Source organism: Martes martes, assembly GCF_963455335.1.
Source record: "Martes martes genome assembly, chromosome: 1".
In the NCBI taxonomy this organism is placed as follows: Eukaryota; Metazoa; Chordata; class Mammalia; order Carnivora; family Mustelidae; genus Martes; species Martes martes.
In genome coordinates, this window is record NC_137888.1 from 8,301,966 (window position 1) to 8,321,710 (window position 19,745).

Consider the following 19,745-nt stretch of genomic DNA (forward strand, 5'->3'; position numbering starts at 1 on the left):
GCCAGCCTTGTGGGATCGGAGGCCACCTGATACTCTGCCGTCTTTTGGTTTATTCCGCGGGGTGTCTGTCATCCAGATTTTCTTCCTCTCCCCACACATGGCACCACCTGGCTCCCAGCCCCAGGCCCCAGAGGCCCGGCAGCTCCGGAATCCACTGGGTCTCACCCAGTCTCCGTGTCCCTGCTTAAGAGTTGTGGCAGGAGGTGGAGGTTGTGGGGGCCCAGCTCAAGGCAGTGTCCGCCCTTGGACCATTCCACTGTGACCGTGACCGGGAGGCCCAGGACGGCTGCCCAGGTTTGCTTCCAGACAGAGAGGCAGCGAGCCTCAGAACAAATCCGTTCTTTTACCTGTTGGCTGTTGGCAATTGGTTGAGGCCTTTGGTGATAGTCTGGTGAACTGGGTTCTTTCTCTGTATCTCTCTAGGATTCTACGTGAGACATTTCTACCCACCCTTGGTGACAGTGGTTAACTTGGGGCATCTTTCTCTCTTGAGCATGAGCTCCTTAAGGGAAAAGAACCCTGACCGTATTTCTGTCTCCCTGTGCCCTGCCCCCCGCACACAGTAGGCACTCAGTGGGGGTGGCTGTTGACACGGGGACCCCTTGGAGACATTGTAGGTTTGGTTCCAGATCACCACAATAGAGTTTTGGTCTCCTGAGGCATATAAAAGTCACATTTACCCCCACACCGTGGTCTATTAAGTGTGTAATAGCATTCTGTCCAAAAAACCAGTGTACTTACATACCTTGATTAAAAGATACGTTATGGCCAAAAAATGGTCACCATCATCGGAACCTTCAGCCAGTCATTACAGATCACAGATCACCATACAAAGGCTGCAAAGTTTGAAATGTGAGAATTACCAAAACGAGACACAGAGACCGAAAGGGAGCAAATACCATTGGGTAAATGGCACCACTAGGCTTCCTGGGCTCGGGGTTGCCACTGACCTGGGATAATGGAGAGTGCGGGGCTGTGGCGAGAATGCCAGATTTATTATGCCAGGTATCATCTGTAGGTCTCTCTCCTGGCCCCAAGGTGGTCCTTGACCACTGGATTGCCCCAAAGAAGGGACTGGCCGTCAGAACAAGAGGCAAGGATGAGATCCTATGTTCCATAAGATTCCAGAGTCTCCCACTCATCTTCCTTTTAGCTGGATGACCGCTCCCGGCCCCTTTGTGTCCCGTGATGGCTTGATTAACGTGCACATTTCCCTTTAGGATATCAACCTACGAGTGAAATGGCCCAACGATATTTATTACAGTGACCTTATGAAGCTTGGTGGAGTTCTGGTTAACTCGACGCTTTTGGGAGAAACATTTTATATACTCATTGGTGAGTTGTGAAAGCCTTTCGTCCACATTTTTCGATGAAGAAAAACAAAAATAAAAATGGTTTCTACATGACTACCTTGAGGGGAGTGGATTATCGTATGGGATTACTTTTTCTTTTGAGTCTTGAGTTACGGAGCACAATATGTATGCAAAACAGGCCAGATTGGTTGAAAGCCCCGTCCAGAGGTTTAGCGTTCCTGTCTCTGGCCATGGAAACCACCAAATCGGTACCACATCAAACAGGCTTTTTCCTGCACTTCTCCACACGCCGGCTTCTTGTCGAATTAGAAGTGGTAAAAATAAACATTTAATATGCCATTCTGTAATAAGAAAAGAAAGCTAACTTCAAGGATGGGGCTGCTGGTGCTTTTTGCATTCTCAATTGAACCTTCCCCAGCCGTGAAAAAGTTGCGTGGGTTTTTGGACTTTTTTTGGTTTTTTGTTATTTGACCTTCAGAAGACGCTCCAGGCTGGTCAAGGTCGGGTGCAGAATCCCGTTTCCCCTCAGCACATCCACATCAGGCAAGAAGGATGCAGACACAGTTTCAGAAGTTCTTGGGCTCCCGCCCCTCTGACACTCCACTTCTCCCTAATGTCCGGGAGAACTTACTGTTCAGAAATGAGTAATGGGGAAAACGTGTGATGATGTGTCTTTGGGAAGTACCAGCCAGAAAGTGCAAAGCTGGTTTCCAGCTCTGCCACCAACTGGCAGTGTTATCCTGGGCCAGCCGCTTCAGCCTCCACGCTCTGCTTCCCATTTTAAAATGCGTTCACTAGGCTAGATGCAAATGTTCCAGAGCAGGGCCCAGAGATATCGAGGAGGTCTGGGGATGGCTTCTGTCAGTGTCGGGGAAAGGAAACATGGTCCTGTAGGGGGAATTCATGGTTTTTATTTCAATTCTTAAGGCCATGGGATGTGATGGGGGAGAGGAGGAAAGAGTCAGTCCCCAGGAGGGGTGCCCTCTTGTCCTTGGAAAGACATGGCCTGAGTTGGCAGTAGTCAGTGCGGCTGTTTTCCCCAGGACTCTGAATTTTCTGAACAGAAGGGAGGTTTTTCAGCACCATATGCACTTAATTGAATGCCTTAATCTCCAGTACTGTGTGTTGTTGGAGAACAAATGAAGAATTGCCAATTCTTTCCTGTTGCCAGAGTTACTTACTCTCTTTTTCCAGATGTAATTTACATTGCTTTATATTTTAATAGCCAGCATATTAAAAAAACAAAACAAAACAAAACAACCCCCCCCCCCAAAACTGAGGCCCATCAGTCCTTCCCTTCACACTGAAAATGGCCCAGAACATCTTCCGAAGAATACTGTTCTCCACCGTTCTTGTAAATGTCATCATTCTGTCGGAGGCGAGGATTTGGGGAATTTTTGTCTCAGAGGCACTGAAAACAAGAGCGTCTCACTGCTTAGTTCCTGCAGTATTTCATTTCTTACGGAAGACCTCTTTGAGGTTGATTGAGGGCCCTGTCGAAAACCGAGGTTCGGCTTCTCAAAGACTCCCACTCTCCTGGAGAGGATGGCGGTATTAGGTAACAGCGGAGACGAGCCCATTCAGACCCACTGCTGGTGACTCCCTTTCCTGAAGCTCTGGGTTAGGAGCCCTATGAAAGGGCCACTGAACACGGCTTGGCCCCCTGCCAGCAGCGTAACCCTAGCACCAAAGACTTCCAAGGATCATGCAGGAAAGGATGTGTCCTAGGGTTATGCCATGACCAAGGTTTGAAATCTCCGAATCCAGAGTTTACGCCTTAAGACCTGAGGGAGATTCTGTATTTTCAGGCATGTGTTTTGTTATTCAAGTCGGAAAAGACGGGAGGTTTTACTTTCTCTTGGGCTCGGTGCAGAGCCACGGTTCTTGGCGAGACCCCAGGAAGCACTGTTTCAGAGGCCATTCCAAGGAGCTTTGCCCCATTCAGAGCTTCTGTTTAACTGAATCGAATCTGGCTGGGTTCCCTCACCCCCACCAAACCGATCCGCAGCAAGGTTGGGGTGGACGAGGATAATCCTTGGTCAAGGATAATAAAGGAACAATGAGAAAGAAGATGGTCCCAAGACACAAGTCATTCATTTATTTTTTTAAGATTTATTTATTCATTGGAGAGAGCGAGAGTAGGACGCAGGGAGTGGGGCACAGGGAGAAGGAGAAAGAACGTTAAGCAGACACTGTGCTGAGCGTGAAGCCCCACGTGGGGCTCGATCTCATGACTCTGAGATCACGACCTGAGCTGAAACTGAGAGTTGGGCACTCAACCAACGGCATCCCCCGCCCCAGGTGCCCCAGTAAGTCATTCTTTAAGTGGCCAGAGATGGTAAAATTGAAATGAGGGAAAGGAAGCAGAGAGTCAGGGATAAAGGCTGGAACTTCTTCCAGGTGGTTGGGAGGAACGTGCGACGCCCTCAGTAGGTTGAGCCGCTCATGTTTTTCTACTGTTTTTGTGTAGGCTGTGGATTTAACGTGAGTAACAGCAACCCCACCATCTGCATCAATGATCTCATCACAGAATACAACAAGCAACACAGGGCAGAGCTGAAGCCCTTAAGAACCGACGGTCTCATCGCCAGAACCGTGACTGTGCTGGAGAAACTGATCGACACCTTTCAGGACAAAGGGCCCAATGGCGTCCTTCCCCTTTATTATAAGTATTGGGTACACAGGTCAGTGCTCGCCCATCCTCCTCCTTTTAAAATGTCTTTATTAAGTGACTTGTTTAGTATCCTAAAACAGGAAACTAAGCGCAGATCTAGATAATTTTTTTTAAGATTTATTTATTTTGGAGAGAGAGCACATGCGAGCAGGGGGAGGCACAGAGGGAAAGGGAGAGTCTCAGGCAGACTCTGCACCAAGCTTGGAGCTCAGCACGGGGCTCCCTCCCACGATCCTGTCATCACGACCTGAGCTAACACCAAGAGTCGGACGCTTAACCGACCATACCCTTCAGGTGCCCCTAGATAATTTTTTTAAAGATTTTATTTATATGCTTGACAGAGATCACAAGCAGACAAAGAGGCAGGCAGAGAGAGAGGAAGGGAAGCAGGCTCCCTGCTGAGCAGAGAGCCTGAGTGGGGCTCAATCCCAGGACCCTGGGATCATGACCTGAGCCGAAGGCAGAGGCTTAACCCACTGAGCCACCCAGGCACCCCTAGATAATTATTTTTTACCTTTCTGATGGAGAAAACTGGCATCCACCACGTTGAGCGAGTTACCACCAGCAATACCAGGGGTGGGGCCCGGCATCCTGTGCCTGCTGGTGGGATGCTGTGGGCAGGATACAGCCTCACCTGAGAGTTTTCCCGCATGTTTAAGCGGAGCCTAACTCGAGGAAACAGACACTTGTTAAATTCTAGAACATTCTTTTAAAAAAAAATTCTAGAACATTCTAGATAACAACCGTTTTCAAAGTGAGATCCCCCAGGGGGGGTGGGAGCACCCTCACACCTGGGAACTTGTTAGAAATGGACCGTCCTAAATCAGAAACTCTGAGGCTGGCTGAACATTCGTGTTTTAACATGTGCTCCAGGGGGTCCGTGGGCACTTGGAGCCTGAGAAGCGTGGTGGATACCAGTAGGCCGCTAACACATCAGAAATGTCCAGTTCTTCAAACACACAAAATAAAAAGTTCAGAGGTTTGTTTGAGAGTAAAGAGGCATGACAACTAAATGTAAAATGTGATTCATAATTAGATCCTGGATGGGCCGAAATCACCACAAATGATACTAATGGGGCAATGGGGAAATTTAAACATGAACTATCTGCTAGATGTTATTGTATGGAGATTAGGTTTCTCGAGGGTGATAATCGCATTCTGGTTTTGTGGGAGATTGTTCTTAGGAGGTACGTGCTGAAGTATTTAAGTATAAAGTGTCATGATGCCTGCAACTTATTTTTAAACGTCAGCAAAGAAGCATGTGTGTGTGTGTGTGCATGAAAAGAGAAAGCAAATAGGGAAGATGTTATTAGTTGGTGTGAATATAAGCGAAGGGGGATTCTGGGGTCCTTGTCCTGTGTCTTCAACTTTTCTGTAGGTTTAAAATTCTTCCAAATGAAAATAAGGGGGGGGTGGGGGGCACTGGGGTGGACCCTCTATTTTAGAAACAGGGATGTGACTCAACAGGTGCATTTGGAAAGTATTTTTAAAAAGTATTAAAAGAAGCAGTGTTAGGGGCGCCTGGGTGGCTCAGTGGGTTAAGCCTCTGCCTTAGGCTCAGGTCATAATCCCAGGGTCCTGGGATCAAGCCCCGCATCGGACTCTCTGCTTGGCAGGGAGCCTGCTTCCTCCTCTCTCTCTGCCTACTTGTGATTGCTGTCTGTCAAATAAATAGATGAAATCTTAAAAAAAAAATATGCAGCCTTGTATTAAAAAAAAAAGAAGAAGAAGCAGCGTTAGAGTTGAGTTCAACTTGCCGTTGATGGTACCAGCTTTGTTTTAGAAAATCCGCTTTCCAGCTCAACTGCTTTTCCCCCAGTCTCAGCCCAAACACGGAATGGCACAGCGGTTCTTTAAAGTGCTGGATGGGGCGAGCAAGTGGGACAAATCACCATCCGGATGGTCAGAGGATCGGAATTAGGAGCAAGGCCACGCTGCCCTCGTTGGTAGAAGTTCCCATCCCGAGTTCCATCCCCCTGATTCTTCCAGTAGCTAGCGAAACAGTTCAGGCCGGACCAGTGAAAGTCAAAGCGCTTTCTCTCTCCCACCCACCCCCTCCCCATCACCCCCCACCACCGGAGGGGTGAGTACTGAGCCACCTGTCTCCAGATGCTGCATTACGCTGACTCTCTGCTGTTCCTCACACACAGTGGCCAGCGGGTCCGCCTGGGAGGCCTGGAGGGGCCAGAGGTGTGGATAGTCGGCCTGGATGACTCCGGGTTCCTTCAGGTCGAGGAGAAGGACGGCAGGGTGGTGACCGTGCATCCCGACGGCAACTCCTTCGACATGCTGAGAAACCTCATCCTCCCCAAACAGCAGTAGTGGGCCCCGGGGGCCTGCGGGGGGGCTGCCCCTGGGCATCGAGAGGGCCCGCAGAGCCGCCCCAGCGAGCATTCCAGGTCATTCCCGCCGCCCTTCCCTAGCCCGAGGATCTGGAAAACGGTTTTAGAGTTGTGAGCGAAAGTGGCCTCCCTCCAATTAACCCGCGTCATTCCTTCGTGTTGATCTGTCTGCTGCCCTTTCCTTGGCGCTCACAGACATTCTGGGGCGGAGGGATGGCAAGCGGAGACTTAGTTCAGGTGAGGCACGGCCGCACGTGCGAAATCCTTTTCCCCTCTTGGGCTTGGATGTGTGTTTATTGGCAAAAAAAAAAAAAAAAGTTTTTATTTGGAAAACAGCAACGGAATAATTCAGCTGTTTCCCCAGTAGCCAAGACCTGCACTCCAGACTATTAAAAAACCAATCAAAAAAAGCGTCCAGGCCCAGGCCAGTGATGGAGCAGAGGTTTGGTAACACCCTTTATGAGCATTCAGGGAGGGGTTTTCCTAGAGGAACACACGTTGGCACTTGGTGGTGGTTCTATTTTATTTTTTTGTTAATGAGAAAAGAGTTGGTAGACTTCTAGAGCGTTGACTCTGAGCCCGGGGGTTTGGCGGTCCAGCAGCGGTGCCCGAGATGGGTGTCCCCGGCATGGTTGCAGTGACCTTGTAGAGGAAATCGGTTACTTACTTCGACCTGAATCTATGAGCTGCTTTTTCGTAAGTTTGAATTACTGCAGATTCTGAAGGGATGGGATCAAGTTCAAGATCCATGATTAGGCTCCTGTGCTTGTGGGGTGGATGATTGGGCCCCAGCAGCTGGAGAGAAGACTCACTCATCCCACACACCACGGAGGATTTGGAGCTTTTAAGCCCGTTGTAGGCTCACTTTGAAATCTGGAGCATTCCGGAAAGACCATTTGGTGTACAGAATGTACATGTACGTGGCATTTTATTTGTAAGTCATAATTTTTTTTGCCCCCCCTTCCCTAAATTGCCGAGAAACATAATGCAACTGATACTGAACACCATCATTTAAGAGGGAGGGTGTCTGTGTGTGTGTGTGTGTGTGTGTGTGAAGCTTTAAAAGAAGATGTTCAAGATCGATGCACTAAAAGTCTCCATGGAAGAACAAAAGAAAGGAAACCTTTTGATATGCATTTGCGATTTCCAGATGCACTCCATGCTTTTTCCATGTCACTCCTATCTTCTGCTGAACTTGGGAATCAGACACATTACTTTTCAGCCTTAAAAGGCCGATTTTTTGCCCACTTTTCTCTCTTCCTGCCAGTCCCAGCTGAAATTAGTGGAAGGAAAACTGGATGGAGCTCTCAGCTTTGAGCAGAATCCCCTTATTGTTCACGAGTACCGGCTTCCTCCAGTCGGGCTAATTCCAGAAACTGTGGTTTTCAGTATAAAATGTGCCTACCTTTAGCCAGGCGTAGGCAGCACCATAGGAAGGGGGGGAAAACAGCATGTTTGCTTAAGTACACCAACCCAATATGGGTTTTTTTAGAAATGTAACTTTAAAAGAACTTCAGAAGTAATTTTTGCAAATAAGGCTTCCATTAGAATTATTTTTCTCAAAAAAAAAAAAAAAACCCGCAAAAAAAATGAAAACAAAAAATACCAAAATACTGCTCTCTCCTAAGTGTCCAAATCTTTGTTTGGAACTAGTGACAAGTTTCAATCAAAGCCCACAGCACCCCTAGAATCACCAAATGGACTCACCCTAGAGAGGGCATCTGCACAATATCGTCAGGAGGAAAGATTTCCAGGCTAATGTTGCAAGTTTCATTTCTCAAACTTTGTAATATAAGGCCAGTCGTCTCTCAGGGCTCTGCCATTGGTACTGTTTGAATTTCTTTGGGGGGTTCTTTAATGAAAACCATGCTGTGTTTTGTTTTAAGCTGAAGTCCCGTTCTAGACAGTTCTGCTTTGGGGGAAAAATGTTATCATTTAATTTCCTTTCTGTAAATTAAAACTAATGATGTGTGGCCGTGTCAGTGCAGATGGGAGATGTTCCGGGCATACGGCTTGGCCTCTGTGCTTTCAAGACTGTTCCTTACGTGTGCCGCCACGCAGTTGTCTTGGGGGAGACAAAATAGAGACTCGAAGCAGATGCTACGTTTTCCATAAACCCGCTCTTGCCTCCTGTGAACCAAAGACTTATGAAATTCTGCTTCCTAGAGAACAGCTGAATAAAAGCATCTTCCTTAGAGGTCTTCGCATTAGGGAAATTATCTACTTGCTACACTACCCTCATGGATCAGGGGTCTTCGGGCACCCGGCCATCTCCGATCTCAAGGAACTTTCAGGTCTTAACAGAAACGTTGCATTTTCTTCCTAGTCTTTAAAACATGGCAACTGAACTCAGGATTGGCATGCGTCGCCAGGACTCTAGATTTGCTCCCAAGTTTAGAGGCTGCCCTTGAGCATCTACCTGGTTATGTAAAAACAAAACAAAACAAGACCTCCTCCCTTGCGGGTTGGCTGCAGATTTCAGGGGAAACTGTGGGAAAGTGCCCCCGAAGATGCACAAGAAAGTTTTCCCTCGTTCATATTTTATTTTCCAGAAGGCCTTCCCTGCTGAAGCAGTGCCCCTTGACCTTGGGCAAAGTTGAAGGATTCGTGTCTGGTCTGAAACAGCCGGTGGGGATTTGCTCCTGCAGACTTGGCCCGATGTGGGATAAAGTGGGTGAGTGGGGGTGGGGGGTGGGGAACAGACATGGGGGGGCATGCAGCCTCCAGTTCGTGCCCCCCCATACACCCGCGGGGGTGGCCTATGTACTTGCCCCTGCCCTCGAGCCTGGGAACCGGGAGAGAAGCCAGCCTCATCCAGCAGCTTCAGGATACACAGGCGGACATTTTCGGCTTGCATTCTGGAAGATCTCTCTGCTCCTAACAGGCAGAACGGGAGAATCCTCATTCCTGGGTTATTACTATGCACATCTGAAATTTTAAACCTTCGCATTTTTACCTTTTCCAAAGAACTGTCTCAGAAAAGTAATCACTTTAAGCCAATGCCTATAAAAAGCAAGTCTACCAAAATAAACTTTAAGATTTTTCTGTACAGTCTGGGCTCATTGTTCTTTTGACCACAAGTTTCATTTTTCAAAATAGGCCACTACTTTTGGTTACAGTATCTTTATTCATATTTAAACATTTTTACAAAATAAATAGTTTTACATAGTAAGGAATATGTATGTATTTCTAAGTATTGAGAAGTTGGGTGCTTTCTTTGTTGTTTTTGATTTATTTTTGACAAATGTATTAAGTGTCATACAAAAGAGAAATCTTATTACTCCAAAGAATGAAAGTTAGCAAAACCCAAAGTTAAAAAAAAAGACCCCTTTTAACTGAGGTGAGAAATAAATTTAATATAACCATTTAATATAAATTTTTAAATTGAAAAATTTAATATAACAACAAATTTACTATACGAACAGATTTTGTTCTTGTAGAATTGTTCTTACTCTTTTTTTTTTTATAAGAACCGCTTAGCTTTTGAGTCCCCCCCCCCCAAGATTTTAACCTTATATATCATACTTAAGTTTAGTATGCATTTTCAATAACCCAAGGGGTACGATTCACTAAGATTTTAAACTACTCTAATTTTCTGGCATTTATTTGAAAATGTTCTTTTTATCCCATTTTATTTGTAGCAGCCCCCACAGTGTACCTTAACTGTCTTACAGTTACAACAAAATTACAACTTCAGGTAGACTTTGTATAGGATTCATTGACTGTATAAACCTCTCCCGCCCTTAGGGTCCATGGGGGAAGGCTCGGCCATAGGTCTTTAAAAAGGACAAAGGGGTGGGGGGTGAGGGGGTGCAAAATACCCAGCTCTTGCAGATTTCCCCAGAGCAGCCTTCTTCACACCCCGTTCCCTTCTCTACAAAGGTATGAATGGAATGGCTTTTCTAGAAAGGGCTTCCAGTAGCATAAAGGAATTCCTTTCCCTGGGAGGCCCCTTGGAGGGCCTGGCCAGTGTTGAACTGGGTTTGTTTCTCAGATACTTTTGATCTGGCATTTTTGTCAAGGGGTTAGGACCCACTACAGTTTTTTGTCTTTTTTTGTGAAAGAGAGTCATATTTTTTAAAATGCTTCCTTTTCCCCTGCCAGAGCCTCACAGAAGTCAAGAAATGATATCCCCAGCTTAAACGTGCAGACTCTTAAAGATGGAGGTAACAATATTAGGTTGCCATGGTAACGCCTGTTAACTTTGCACCGAGCTGCCCCGAAGCCGGCTTGCGTAGGAATCTTCCTTCGTGTTCTAGGCTATGAAAACCCCGAGGTTTGTTTAGACAAGGAAGTTTTCCCTAGTACACGTTTCATTTTTCAAGTACACACACACTCATTGTTAAGACTGTTTACGTTATCATTTGCAAGTTTATCATGGTCTTATCTTTTCACAGTAACCTAAGCTGCTCGAAAGCTTTCGCGGTTTGTATTTACTCATGAACACAGCCCCCGATGATTAATAACAAGAGAGACACAAACGCATTTTGTGGTACTTTATTGAAAAATGGCAGGTGATATCTGCTCATCAAACCGCACCTTTCAGGAATCCTGGTTTAATGACAAGACTTGTGAGCATAAAAAAATAATACCCCAGGCTTATTTTCTGTGTGCACAAAGAGCTGCTCATGAGGTATCGCTAAGTGCAGTAGGGAGGTGGATGCTTATGACTCAGTCCCTTTGCTGCAGGACAGACTCATGTTCCTAAATTTGCAAGTGTCACCCCCTACATAAGGCTCCTGACGCCCTAAGAATGAGTCAGACCCTCAGTGTGACACCAGGTTGGCAAGCAATCATCTCAGATTTTGCAAACAGTCAATTACATATAGGTGCGCTTAGATTCGCGAACGAGGACTTAAAAAGACATTTGTGAAAACTCTTTCCACTCAGAAAGGCGCGGAGTTTCCTGAAAGAAACCCATTTTGGAAACAGGGAGATGAGGGCGTGTTTAGAGTGTGGAAAAGATTGAAAGACGGTGGTTCCATGCACCAATCCATTTCAGAGGCACGGTGGGATTTTTAAATGGTGAAATCTTGAAGCAAAAATATAAAAGACAAAAATGAAGGGAAGTTTATTTTTTAAACACTGCTGGTGCTTTATAAAAGGATTTCTGTTCACCTGTTACACACAGGACATGTTCAAGGGTTTTATTTTTTTGGTTTTTTTTTTTTTTGCTATGCAGAAAATGCAGGAAATGCTGAAGAAAATGTGTACACCATTTTTATACCATCCCTCTAGCGAGCTTTCTTCCACGAGGGCGCAGTCCATTGACAATTTTCCATATTGCACATGCAATTTAACTAACTTTATTAGCATTACTTGTAGCAAACCCGAGCCTAGGGAATTACAGGTCTGTGTGGGCCACAGGGATGCTGCCTCGTAATCAAACCCGACAGGGGTAGCCAGTGGCCTTGGGCACCTCATCATCCAACGTGTCATTCTCAGAAAACACCTGGCTCTCTCTAGTTCTGCATTTAATGCCTATTCCATCTATTCGGAAGGTGCTATTCTTGGTGGTATTGAGAATTCATAGGGCTTGGGAGGAATTGAAAGCTCATGAACGTGCTTATGGGGCACCCCCACGTGCCTTCACCCCCTTGGTCTCGGCTTGATGATGTTTGTACTGAGAAAAGGCTTAAATTAAAACGACAACTTCTAATGAGACTCGTGAATGACCTGCGAAGTCAGAGTTGTCGTCGATGCGCGGGACTTCAGTCGTCACACCCTGCCTTAAGACGCCAGGAGCGCGGAGTTCCGGAGGCCTCCTCCTTCCGGGGGGGCCACCGCCAGGCGCGTCTCACCGCATGGGGGGGGCTCTCCGCTCTAGGGGGGGGGGCTCTCCGCGGGGTGGGAGCTCCTCCGGTCCCCCGGCGGGACGGCTACTGAGCACCGGGGACGAGCCGAGGCGCGCGAGCCCGATGGCAAGGTGGGGCACCCGAGTCTCCCCGCGACGGGGTAGTCTGGGGTCCCACGCGGGACGCGGGGGGCGCTCAGCCCCGCCCCTTGGGGGCCCGGCTCTTGGAGGACAAAGGTCCGGCGGGCCCTTCTCCCCCGGCCTCGGGCCGCGCCGCAGTCCCCTGCACCGGCGTTTGCGGGATCTACGTAAAAATCTAGAAGGCGGCCGCGGAGTTCTAGTAAAATAGTCGTCTCTGCATAAATTAATTTAAACCGTGCGTCTGCAGCTCGCCCCTCGCCACTCGGCTGCGCTCTGGAGAACAGGAGCCCGAGGCCTGGCCTATGGCTTCTCCCTGCGGGCAGCCCTGCGCGACGTCACCTGCCGTTGGTGATGATGACCGAGGCGCCCAGGTAGTGCGGCAGCGGCGCGCCGGGCGGCGAGGCGGCGGCGGGGCCGGGGGGCCGGGGCCGCAGCGCGCCGGCCGCCGTCTCGGGGGCGCCGGGGCCGCAGGCGAGAGCGGGCCCGCCGGGCGCAGCGCCCCCCAGCGGCCCGCGCCGGGCCAGCACGCGGTGGTAGTTGAGCAGCACGAAGGGCAGCTGCGCAGGCGCGCCCGGGGGCTCGGGGGCCGGCGGCGCGCAGCAGTCCGGCGCCGCGCGGGCCAGCGCCAGCCGCGCCCCGTCCCGGGCGGCCTGGCGGGCGGCCTTGGCCGGGCCCAGCGCGGGCTCCTCGCGGTAGTGGCCGCAGCTCGGGAAGCTCGGCGGCGGCGGCGGTGGCGGCGGCGGCGCGGTGTCCTCGCCGAACCTGCGCGCGGCGGCGGCGGTGGCGGGCGCTGCGGGGACAGGCGACACGTTAGACGCCCGCGCGGGGGAGGAAGGGAACCTGCCCAAAGCAGCACCAACCCGGCGGATCCGGACGCCGCCACCACCACCCCCCGGTCCCCCGCTGCGCGCTCCGCCCCCCCGCGGCCGCCTGGACCCCTTCCCCTGTGCGCCCGGGCCCGCGCTGTCCAGTGCAGGCCGCCCACTGCCGCGCTCCGGAGGTCGCGCTCCCGCGCGGAGAGGCACAGGTGGAATTCGCGGAAACCGCTGCTCAGTGTAAATGGCACGTATCCGACAGGTTCTTCTCACGTGGAATCAATACCCTTAAATGACCGAGATACTTGATTCTTTGTTTCTGTCTTCGAAGTGCCGCGCGCCCGCAGCAGCACCTCTCGGTGCCCGGGCCACATTTCCGTGCGCGAGAGCGGCACGTGGCTACTGGCTACCATATTGCACAGCGTTGGTCTGGAGACTTCCACTGCCTGCCGGGTAAGGCGCCCCCAGCCAACCCTGTTTTTTTCTCTTTATTACGCCTTTTTTTTTTTTTTTTTTTTTGCTGCTTAGCCCTCAGTGGGGGAGAGTGGGTGGTAATCACGCCTCCTCCTTTTAGTGCTGTCCTAACTAAAGGTCATAACCACCCTCACCAGTCAGGTGCCCGCAATCAATTAGCTCCCTGTGCTTGGTTTTTTGGTTTGTTTTTTTTCCTTTAAGACAAACTTTGTCTTCCTTTAATATCAAAGAAGACTAGGAAGTAGATCACGAATTGCCCCCAAATTTGGCCCATTTTTACCAAGGATATGACAAATGAGCTCCTTATTAACCTCTTTCACTTTCAAAATAGCAATTTAAAAATATATATGATACTGTGTGTTGGTTATATCATTGGCCAAACAAAAAGAATTCTTTCAGATCAATCTCAAGTGAATAATACTTTCAGCTGTTACCAACCCTCCTAGCTTTGCCTTTCTGGTCATTGGGGGAAATCCCTTCCTTGGTTATTGGAACGACCCCGTGCGCTGTCTGCTGTCTGTCCAAAACTGAGGACCTGGTGGCTCCAAGCACTGGCCCACACCAGAAGGCAGGTTTGCATTGCCCTAGTCGCTGGTGTGTTCTTTTCTAAGCTGCCTACTTCGGAAAAACATGTCCTAGTAATCTCCAACATGGTTCGCTTTCTCCTACAATCTACCCCTCTTCTCAGGTTTAGAGGAAAAAATGTGTCTCAGCCTTGTAAAGACAGAGTCTGAGCAAGAGACTCCCCCAAGCAACCCGAGGAGAAACAGAGCCCTACCTACTTCCAAAGAGAGAAAGTTAGAGGGGAAGGAGGGGGCTCCAAAAAGCTCTCCTCTTGAGGCAGGTGTTTCTTTTCTGAGTATGTCACATTTACCCCAAATGTAGGAGTCACTGCAGGAAATTCGCACCATCGTGGGCTACCCTCTGAGCAGTAGTTAGTTCTGCATAAAACAGGAGTGTACCTCTCGCAGCTATCTCCTAACCCCTGCCTACCCTCTGCCTGGGGTTGGTCCAGTGAGCAAACAGGAGTCTGTCTGGGCCTGGGGACGCTGATGGCACATCCACGGAGGACATTTGCTTGTCTGCGACCAGGAAGGGCTGGGGGAGGGGCCACTCCTCTCTCTCTGTTGTTGAACCACTGGTGCTGGCCAGGCACCTATTGTGTGCCAATCCCTGGGGTAGCAGGCATATCGCATGGGTTATGATCCCATTTTACAGATGAAGAAACTGAGTCATGGAGTGTTTACGTTATCTGCCCTGGGTTGGTGAGTGACATTTCTGTCTTTGAGCTCAGGAGTTTTCACCACTGTTTTCCACATTTTGAAAACTGGCTTGGGAAGCAAACCAGCAGCGTCCCATATTCATTTTGGGGTGGAGTGGGAGAGTAATCTTGTAAAATAACTGCGGTTGCAGCATTCTCAAACCCAGGAACTGGGTTTGAAAATCACTCTGTCTCCCTCTTGGGGAGCAAATGAGGCCAGGGTTTCTATGCAGGGTGGCTGAACTCCTGGGTTCCTCTGCCCTCTATGCTGTCACCGGTGCCACGAGAGGCACACGGACTCGGTCACCCTGCTTCTCTCCCTCTCGTGAAGCTCCTGTCATTGAGAGCAGGAAAGTGTAGCAACTCCTACTTACGAGCAGAAAAAGGAAAAGTTGGCCCAAAGTGTGAGGATCCTTTTTCCATTTGCCACCCACCGCCAGCACCGCCGCTGTTCACAGTCCTGCCCCCTCCCCTCGTGCAAACATGACCCACCTTCGTAGTTTGGCACAAGGCTGTGCCGAGCAGTGTTCAGTGGCGGCTCAGAAAGGCTTTTAGCTGGAGTCGGGCTGCTAGGCACTAGGGGGTTGGCGTAATGCCACTGGCATTCACCACTGGCTGGCAGAGTGCTCAGGAAAAAGCGTGCCACCTCACACGGGGATCCTTGGGGCTGCCCAAATTTGGCCGGCAACATTGGCTTTTTGCTGCTAAAGACGTGAGAGTCCAGAGGGAAGTGTCCATAATGGTAGGAGAAGGGCAGGCTGTAGGATGGGGCGTACAAAAGGTCGCTGCTTTCTGAATGGAGCTGCTGTTCTGGGGGTGCCGGGGCGCTCGCCGGGGGGCTGGCTCTCCAGTTTCCCAGCTGGCTGCATTCCAGTTTGTCCATTTGGAACGAGCTGTATTGCTGCATGGGAAAGAAGACCGATGAAGGGGCCGGTGAGAGACTGCCCTCCGGCCTCACCAGACCCCACCCTCTAGGACTTAGTTGCATCCCTGGGCGCGGCCGCAGCAGGGAGGCCCCACTGGGGACAGGTGCATAGTCAGCGGTACACAGTGACCCAGTCCCTGTGTGGGAGGAGGTCTCCCGAGCCCGAGCTGACCACATGCCACATACACACACACACACACACACACACACACACACACACACACACACACACACTTTCTATTAGAGGTTACAAACTACATTTGAAAAAAAAAAAAAAAAAAGGAGAGCCTGGCTAACTCAGTCGTTAAGCAACTGCCTTCAGCTCAGGTCATGATCCCAAGGTGCGGGGATCAAGCCCTCCATCGGGCTCCCTGTCCAGTGGGAAGCCTGCTTCTCCCCCTCCCGCTCCCCCTGCTTGTGTTCCCTCTCTCGCTCGCTCTCTGTCAAATAAATAAATAAAATAAAATAAAAAAGGAAAAAAAATGCTATGGAAACACAATGCGCTAAGCCACCTTAACATGGATTCCAGCAAGCGGATGTGCCTTCCTCATTTAGTCTTTTTTTCCCAGACCTCACGAGCCCTCCCAGATGTTAGTTTCATGTGCCTCTAGGCTGTGTCTCTGCCAAGTGCCCGGGACATCCCCAGGGGACTTGCCCACACTCCACAGGGAAACTTCTGGGCCGGGAGACCCGCTCTGCGGTCAGAGGCTCGGCGTTCTCCGACGGGCTGGTGGTCCTGAGCACCCTCACCCACCCCCGGCCGGTGCCTGCTGCACCCGCCCCAGCAGCTCCCCCGGGTTACCTGCGGGGGGTAAGGGTTTGTTCTCAGCTTTGTCTTCATCTTCGTGTTTTTGGGTTTAGCTAATTTCCTAGTTTCTTGTGAGGTAGACAAGGCAGTCCTCCAGGAGTCCTGGCACTTGGACGTAGACACCTGGTCCAGGGACAGCTGCAGTTCCTTGTACTCGATCTCCCTGAGAAGCAAAAGCAGGACAAGTCCTGTCCAGCGGGCTGGGGGGGGGGAAGGGCGGCTTCCCTGGCCCCAGCCCCCGAGTGTGTGCGTTCCCGGACCTCTAGCACAGGGGATCACTGAGGTTGGGTGGGACAGGACTTGAGCAGAGAGCAGCCCACCCTGGTGAGAAAAGCCCCCCTGAAGGCTTGGGCAATGCCGTGAGGTCAGTGTTATGTGGCAGGAAGAGCGGGGTGGCGGGGGGGGCGTGTGTCACTTAGCGCTCTCCCATCCTGTAGCTCCCAAACACGTTTCCCAGGGACACGGTGGGCCATGAGAAAGTGTGTCAGGGCAGAAGGAAAGGACAGAAGCACTACTTATCATTCAGTTAGCACCCAGGGAGGCGTGGGTGGGGGACCACCAAGGGTCCAGGAGCCTGACTGCCAGCCTCGCCCATTTCCACAACGGGCACCAGTTTGTGCTCTGAAAAGCTAACTCAGCAATGTCATGTTCATGGTTGGAGGGGGTGAGGAAGCTGCCCAGAGTACCAGCCCACACTTGGCTGCTTAGGAAAAATCATGAAGAGGCCAAAATGCTTTCCTCCCTACAGTTTTGTTAAACTCACCTCTAGTTCTAAAAAATCAAAAACAAAACCAAAAACAAAATCAAGAAACCAGCGACCTGGCAATCATTCTATGAAAGATCTGAGAGCCTAAATCCTTCCTGCTCTAGAGCACACTTAGGACCTTGTTCCGGGTGGGGCTGGGGGACGGCCTGGACATCAAGTTCAGGGCCAGAGCTGGGTACAGGTGATTTCACATACAGCAGCCATGGTGGGTCCACAGTAATATACGGTCCCAGGGAGACCCATGTCCTGCTGTGCCTAATGGTCTTGAAAGTATATGCAACTGATGGGGCGCCTGGGTGGCTCCGTGGGTTAAAGCCTCTGCCTTCGGTTCAGGTCATGATCCCAGGGTCCTGGGATCGAGCCCCGCATCGGGCTCGCTGCTCAGCGGGGAGCCTGCTTCCTCCTCTCTCTCTCTGCCTGCCTCTCTGCCTACTTGTGATATCTCTCTCTCTCTCTGTCAAATAAATAAATAAAATCTTTCTTAAAAAAGTATATGCAACTGAACTTGACCTTCGGGAATTTTTAAAGGGGCCAAACACTCATCATTATCTGCAATGGGCTATCCAGAAAGACAGGAAAAGATGTGAGATATCTCCTGTCCCGCATGGCAGGAGCACGCAAGATGACCCCGACATTTGTGGGCACAAAGAGCATAAATTCATATTCCTGGTCCCGGAGGTACATCGCCTATACGTTCTGTGCAAGATGGAGGGCAAGGGCACCTGCCCCCTGCCCCTGCCCCCCCCCCCACAGCTGGTCTCTGTGATCTGATCTTCGGCTGTGCCTGGGGCAGGGCTCCCTTTCCAGCGTTCACCCAATGCCCAGCGCCTGGCTCTCCGTGCTGAGTACAGAAATAGTTTGGCCCTTCCCAAACAAACAGATTGTTCAAATAAAAACAAAACAGGAGACAAATGAACAGTTTTGGAAAGAGAGAGAGAGAGAGGGAGCGATGGTGCTTGTGGGAGCGGGCTGATGAGGGACGGGAGGAGGAGAGAGCAAGGAAACAAATACGTCTGACTTACGTGAGGACATAATTGACACTCACGATGCAGTGCGGCCGGGACGAGCGGCTGTTGTGCACGACGGTGGCGTAGCTCTGCACCCACACCCAGCCGCCCAGCTTGGACAGCAGCCGGTAGTACTTGGTGGTGACCTGGCCCTTCACCAGCACTGCAAGCACAAGATGACATGAGTCCCGAGGGGCAGTTAGCAGGCCCCAGCTTCGGGGACATCGACCCCCCATGAATAACCCACAGTCCCGGTTCTGGAGCTTTTCGGGGTCAAGGATGCTTCTGAGAACTTGACAAAGGAATGGGCTTTCTCCGCAGGACGGTGCGTGCCTGGATGCACACACACGCACACACATGCACACGTGTGCACACGTGTGCACACGCACACACGCACGCAGGCAAGATTTTTACCTACGGCTTCCAGGGGTCTCAGTAGCACTCCCCTCCCCCGTCAAATGTAATAGTCACTGATTTCATTGGGAAAAACAATTAGTCCCCATACAACATTTACACTTGGCAGAGCGATAAAATTGGTTCTGCTTTTCGGTTTCCCAAATGCCATGATTATGTTATAATCCCCCAAACCCTTAATCCCCAAAACCCTTAATAGGCACCAGGGGGAGGGGGTGGTGTAGTTATTTAAACAAAATAATAAGTACATTCAACCAAGTGTCAAATTGTTGTTGGTATTTGCTACTCTCCAGAACATGTGTGTATTCACAGAGAGACTGCTGTTCTGATGCCTTTTATATTTTCTTCCCATCAGCCCCACTTTTCCTCGGGCCTGTTAATTTCCTATGTTGCATATGTAGGAAAGAACTCTGCTTGGCTAGTTTCTTAACACTGGGCCTATAGGCCCCTCTTCCACGCATGGGCGCAAACTCCAGACTGCTAAGCCACACTCCCATCCAAAGTCTCTGTACTCATTTCTCTCAGGGCCTGGAGAGCACAGGCTGGAGGGGAAGGAAAGTGCCAGAAGCTCTGGGTGGGCAGTGGAGAGGAGAAAGTCCCAGTTAGCTTTCTCCAGGGAGGGGGAGGCCAGCACAAATCTAAAATGTATCCCTTGATGCCCACGTCATGGCTATAGAGCATTCCTGCTTTGAGAAGGATGCTCTATATGCTCTATAGCCACCTAGAAGCCACCTGAACAGGGATTTGGGGAGGTGGACAAATTCTGTGCTTGCACTAGTTGGCACTGAAGGGACCTCCTGGGGGCTCACAGACACAGAAATTTAGCCCTCGTCTTGTGCCACTAGGCAGAGCCTCCTGGGGTTCTCCACTGCCTTTTGTGGCTTTTCATATTAAGGGTGCCTCTTTATCATCCATTTTAACACCTGCTGTAAAGTATTCTGGTGCAGAAGAAAAAATACTGCAAATATGATAGTCAAAGAGCTACAAGCCTTAATATATAAAGAGTTCACA

The 19,745-nt window shown here is 50.2% G+C and overlaps 2 protein-coding genes across 2 annotated transcripts in view; one reads left to right on the top strand and one right to left on the bottom strand.

Moving 5' to 3' along the window:
* The window catches only part of HLCS (holocarboxylase synthetase), a 210,290-nt gene extending 202,399 nt beyond the window's left edge, over nucleotides 1-7,891 (top strand). The window contains exons 9-11 of the mRNA XM_080800458.1: nucleotides 1,221-1,335; nucleotides 3,784-3,997; nucleotides 6,138-7,891. Of these exons, the coding sequence (XP_080656584.1) occupies nucleotides 1,221-1,335; nucleotides 3,784-3,997; nucleotides 6,138-6,309 (501 nt within the window). The 3' untranslated portion in view covers nucleotides 6,310-7,891. The remainder of the gene's footprint in view (nucleotides 1-1,220; nucleotides 1,336-3,783; nucleotides 3,998-6,137) is intronic.
* A 4,708-nt stretch (nucleotides 7,892-12,599) lies between these two features.
* The window catches only part of SIM2 (SIM bHLH transcription factor 2), a gene marked incomplete at both ends in the record, with an annotated part of 50,404 nt that continues 43,258 nt past the window's right edge, over nucleotides 12,600-19,745 (bottom strand). The window contains 4 exons of the mRNA XM_080816386.1: nucleotides 12,600-13,054; nucleotides 15,307-15,715; nucleotides 16,542-16,710; nucleotides 18,336-18,483. Coding sequence (XP_080672512.1) covers nucleotides 12,600-13,054; nucleotides 15,307-15,715; nucleotides 16,542-16,710; nucleotides 18,336-18,483 — 1,181 coding nt within the window. The remainder of the gene's footprint in view (nucleotides 13,055-15,306; nucleotides 15,716-16,541; nucleotides 16,711-18,335; nucleotides 18,484-19,745) is intronic.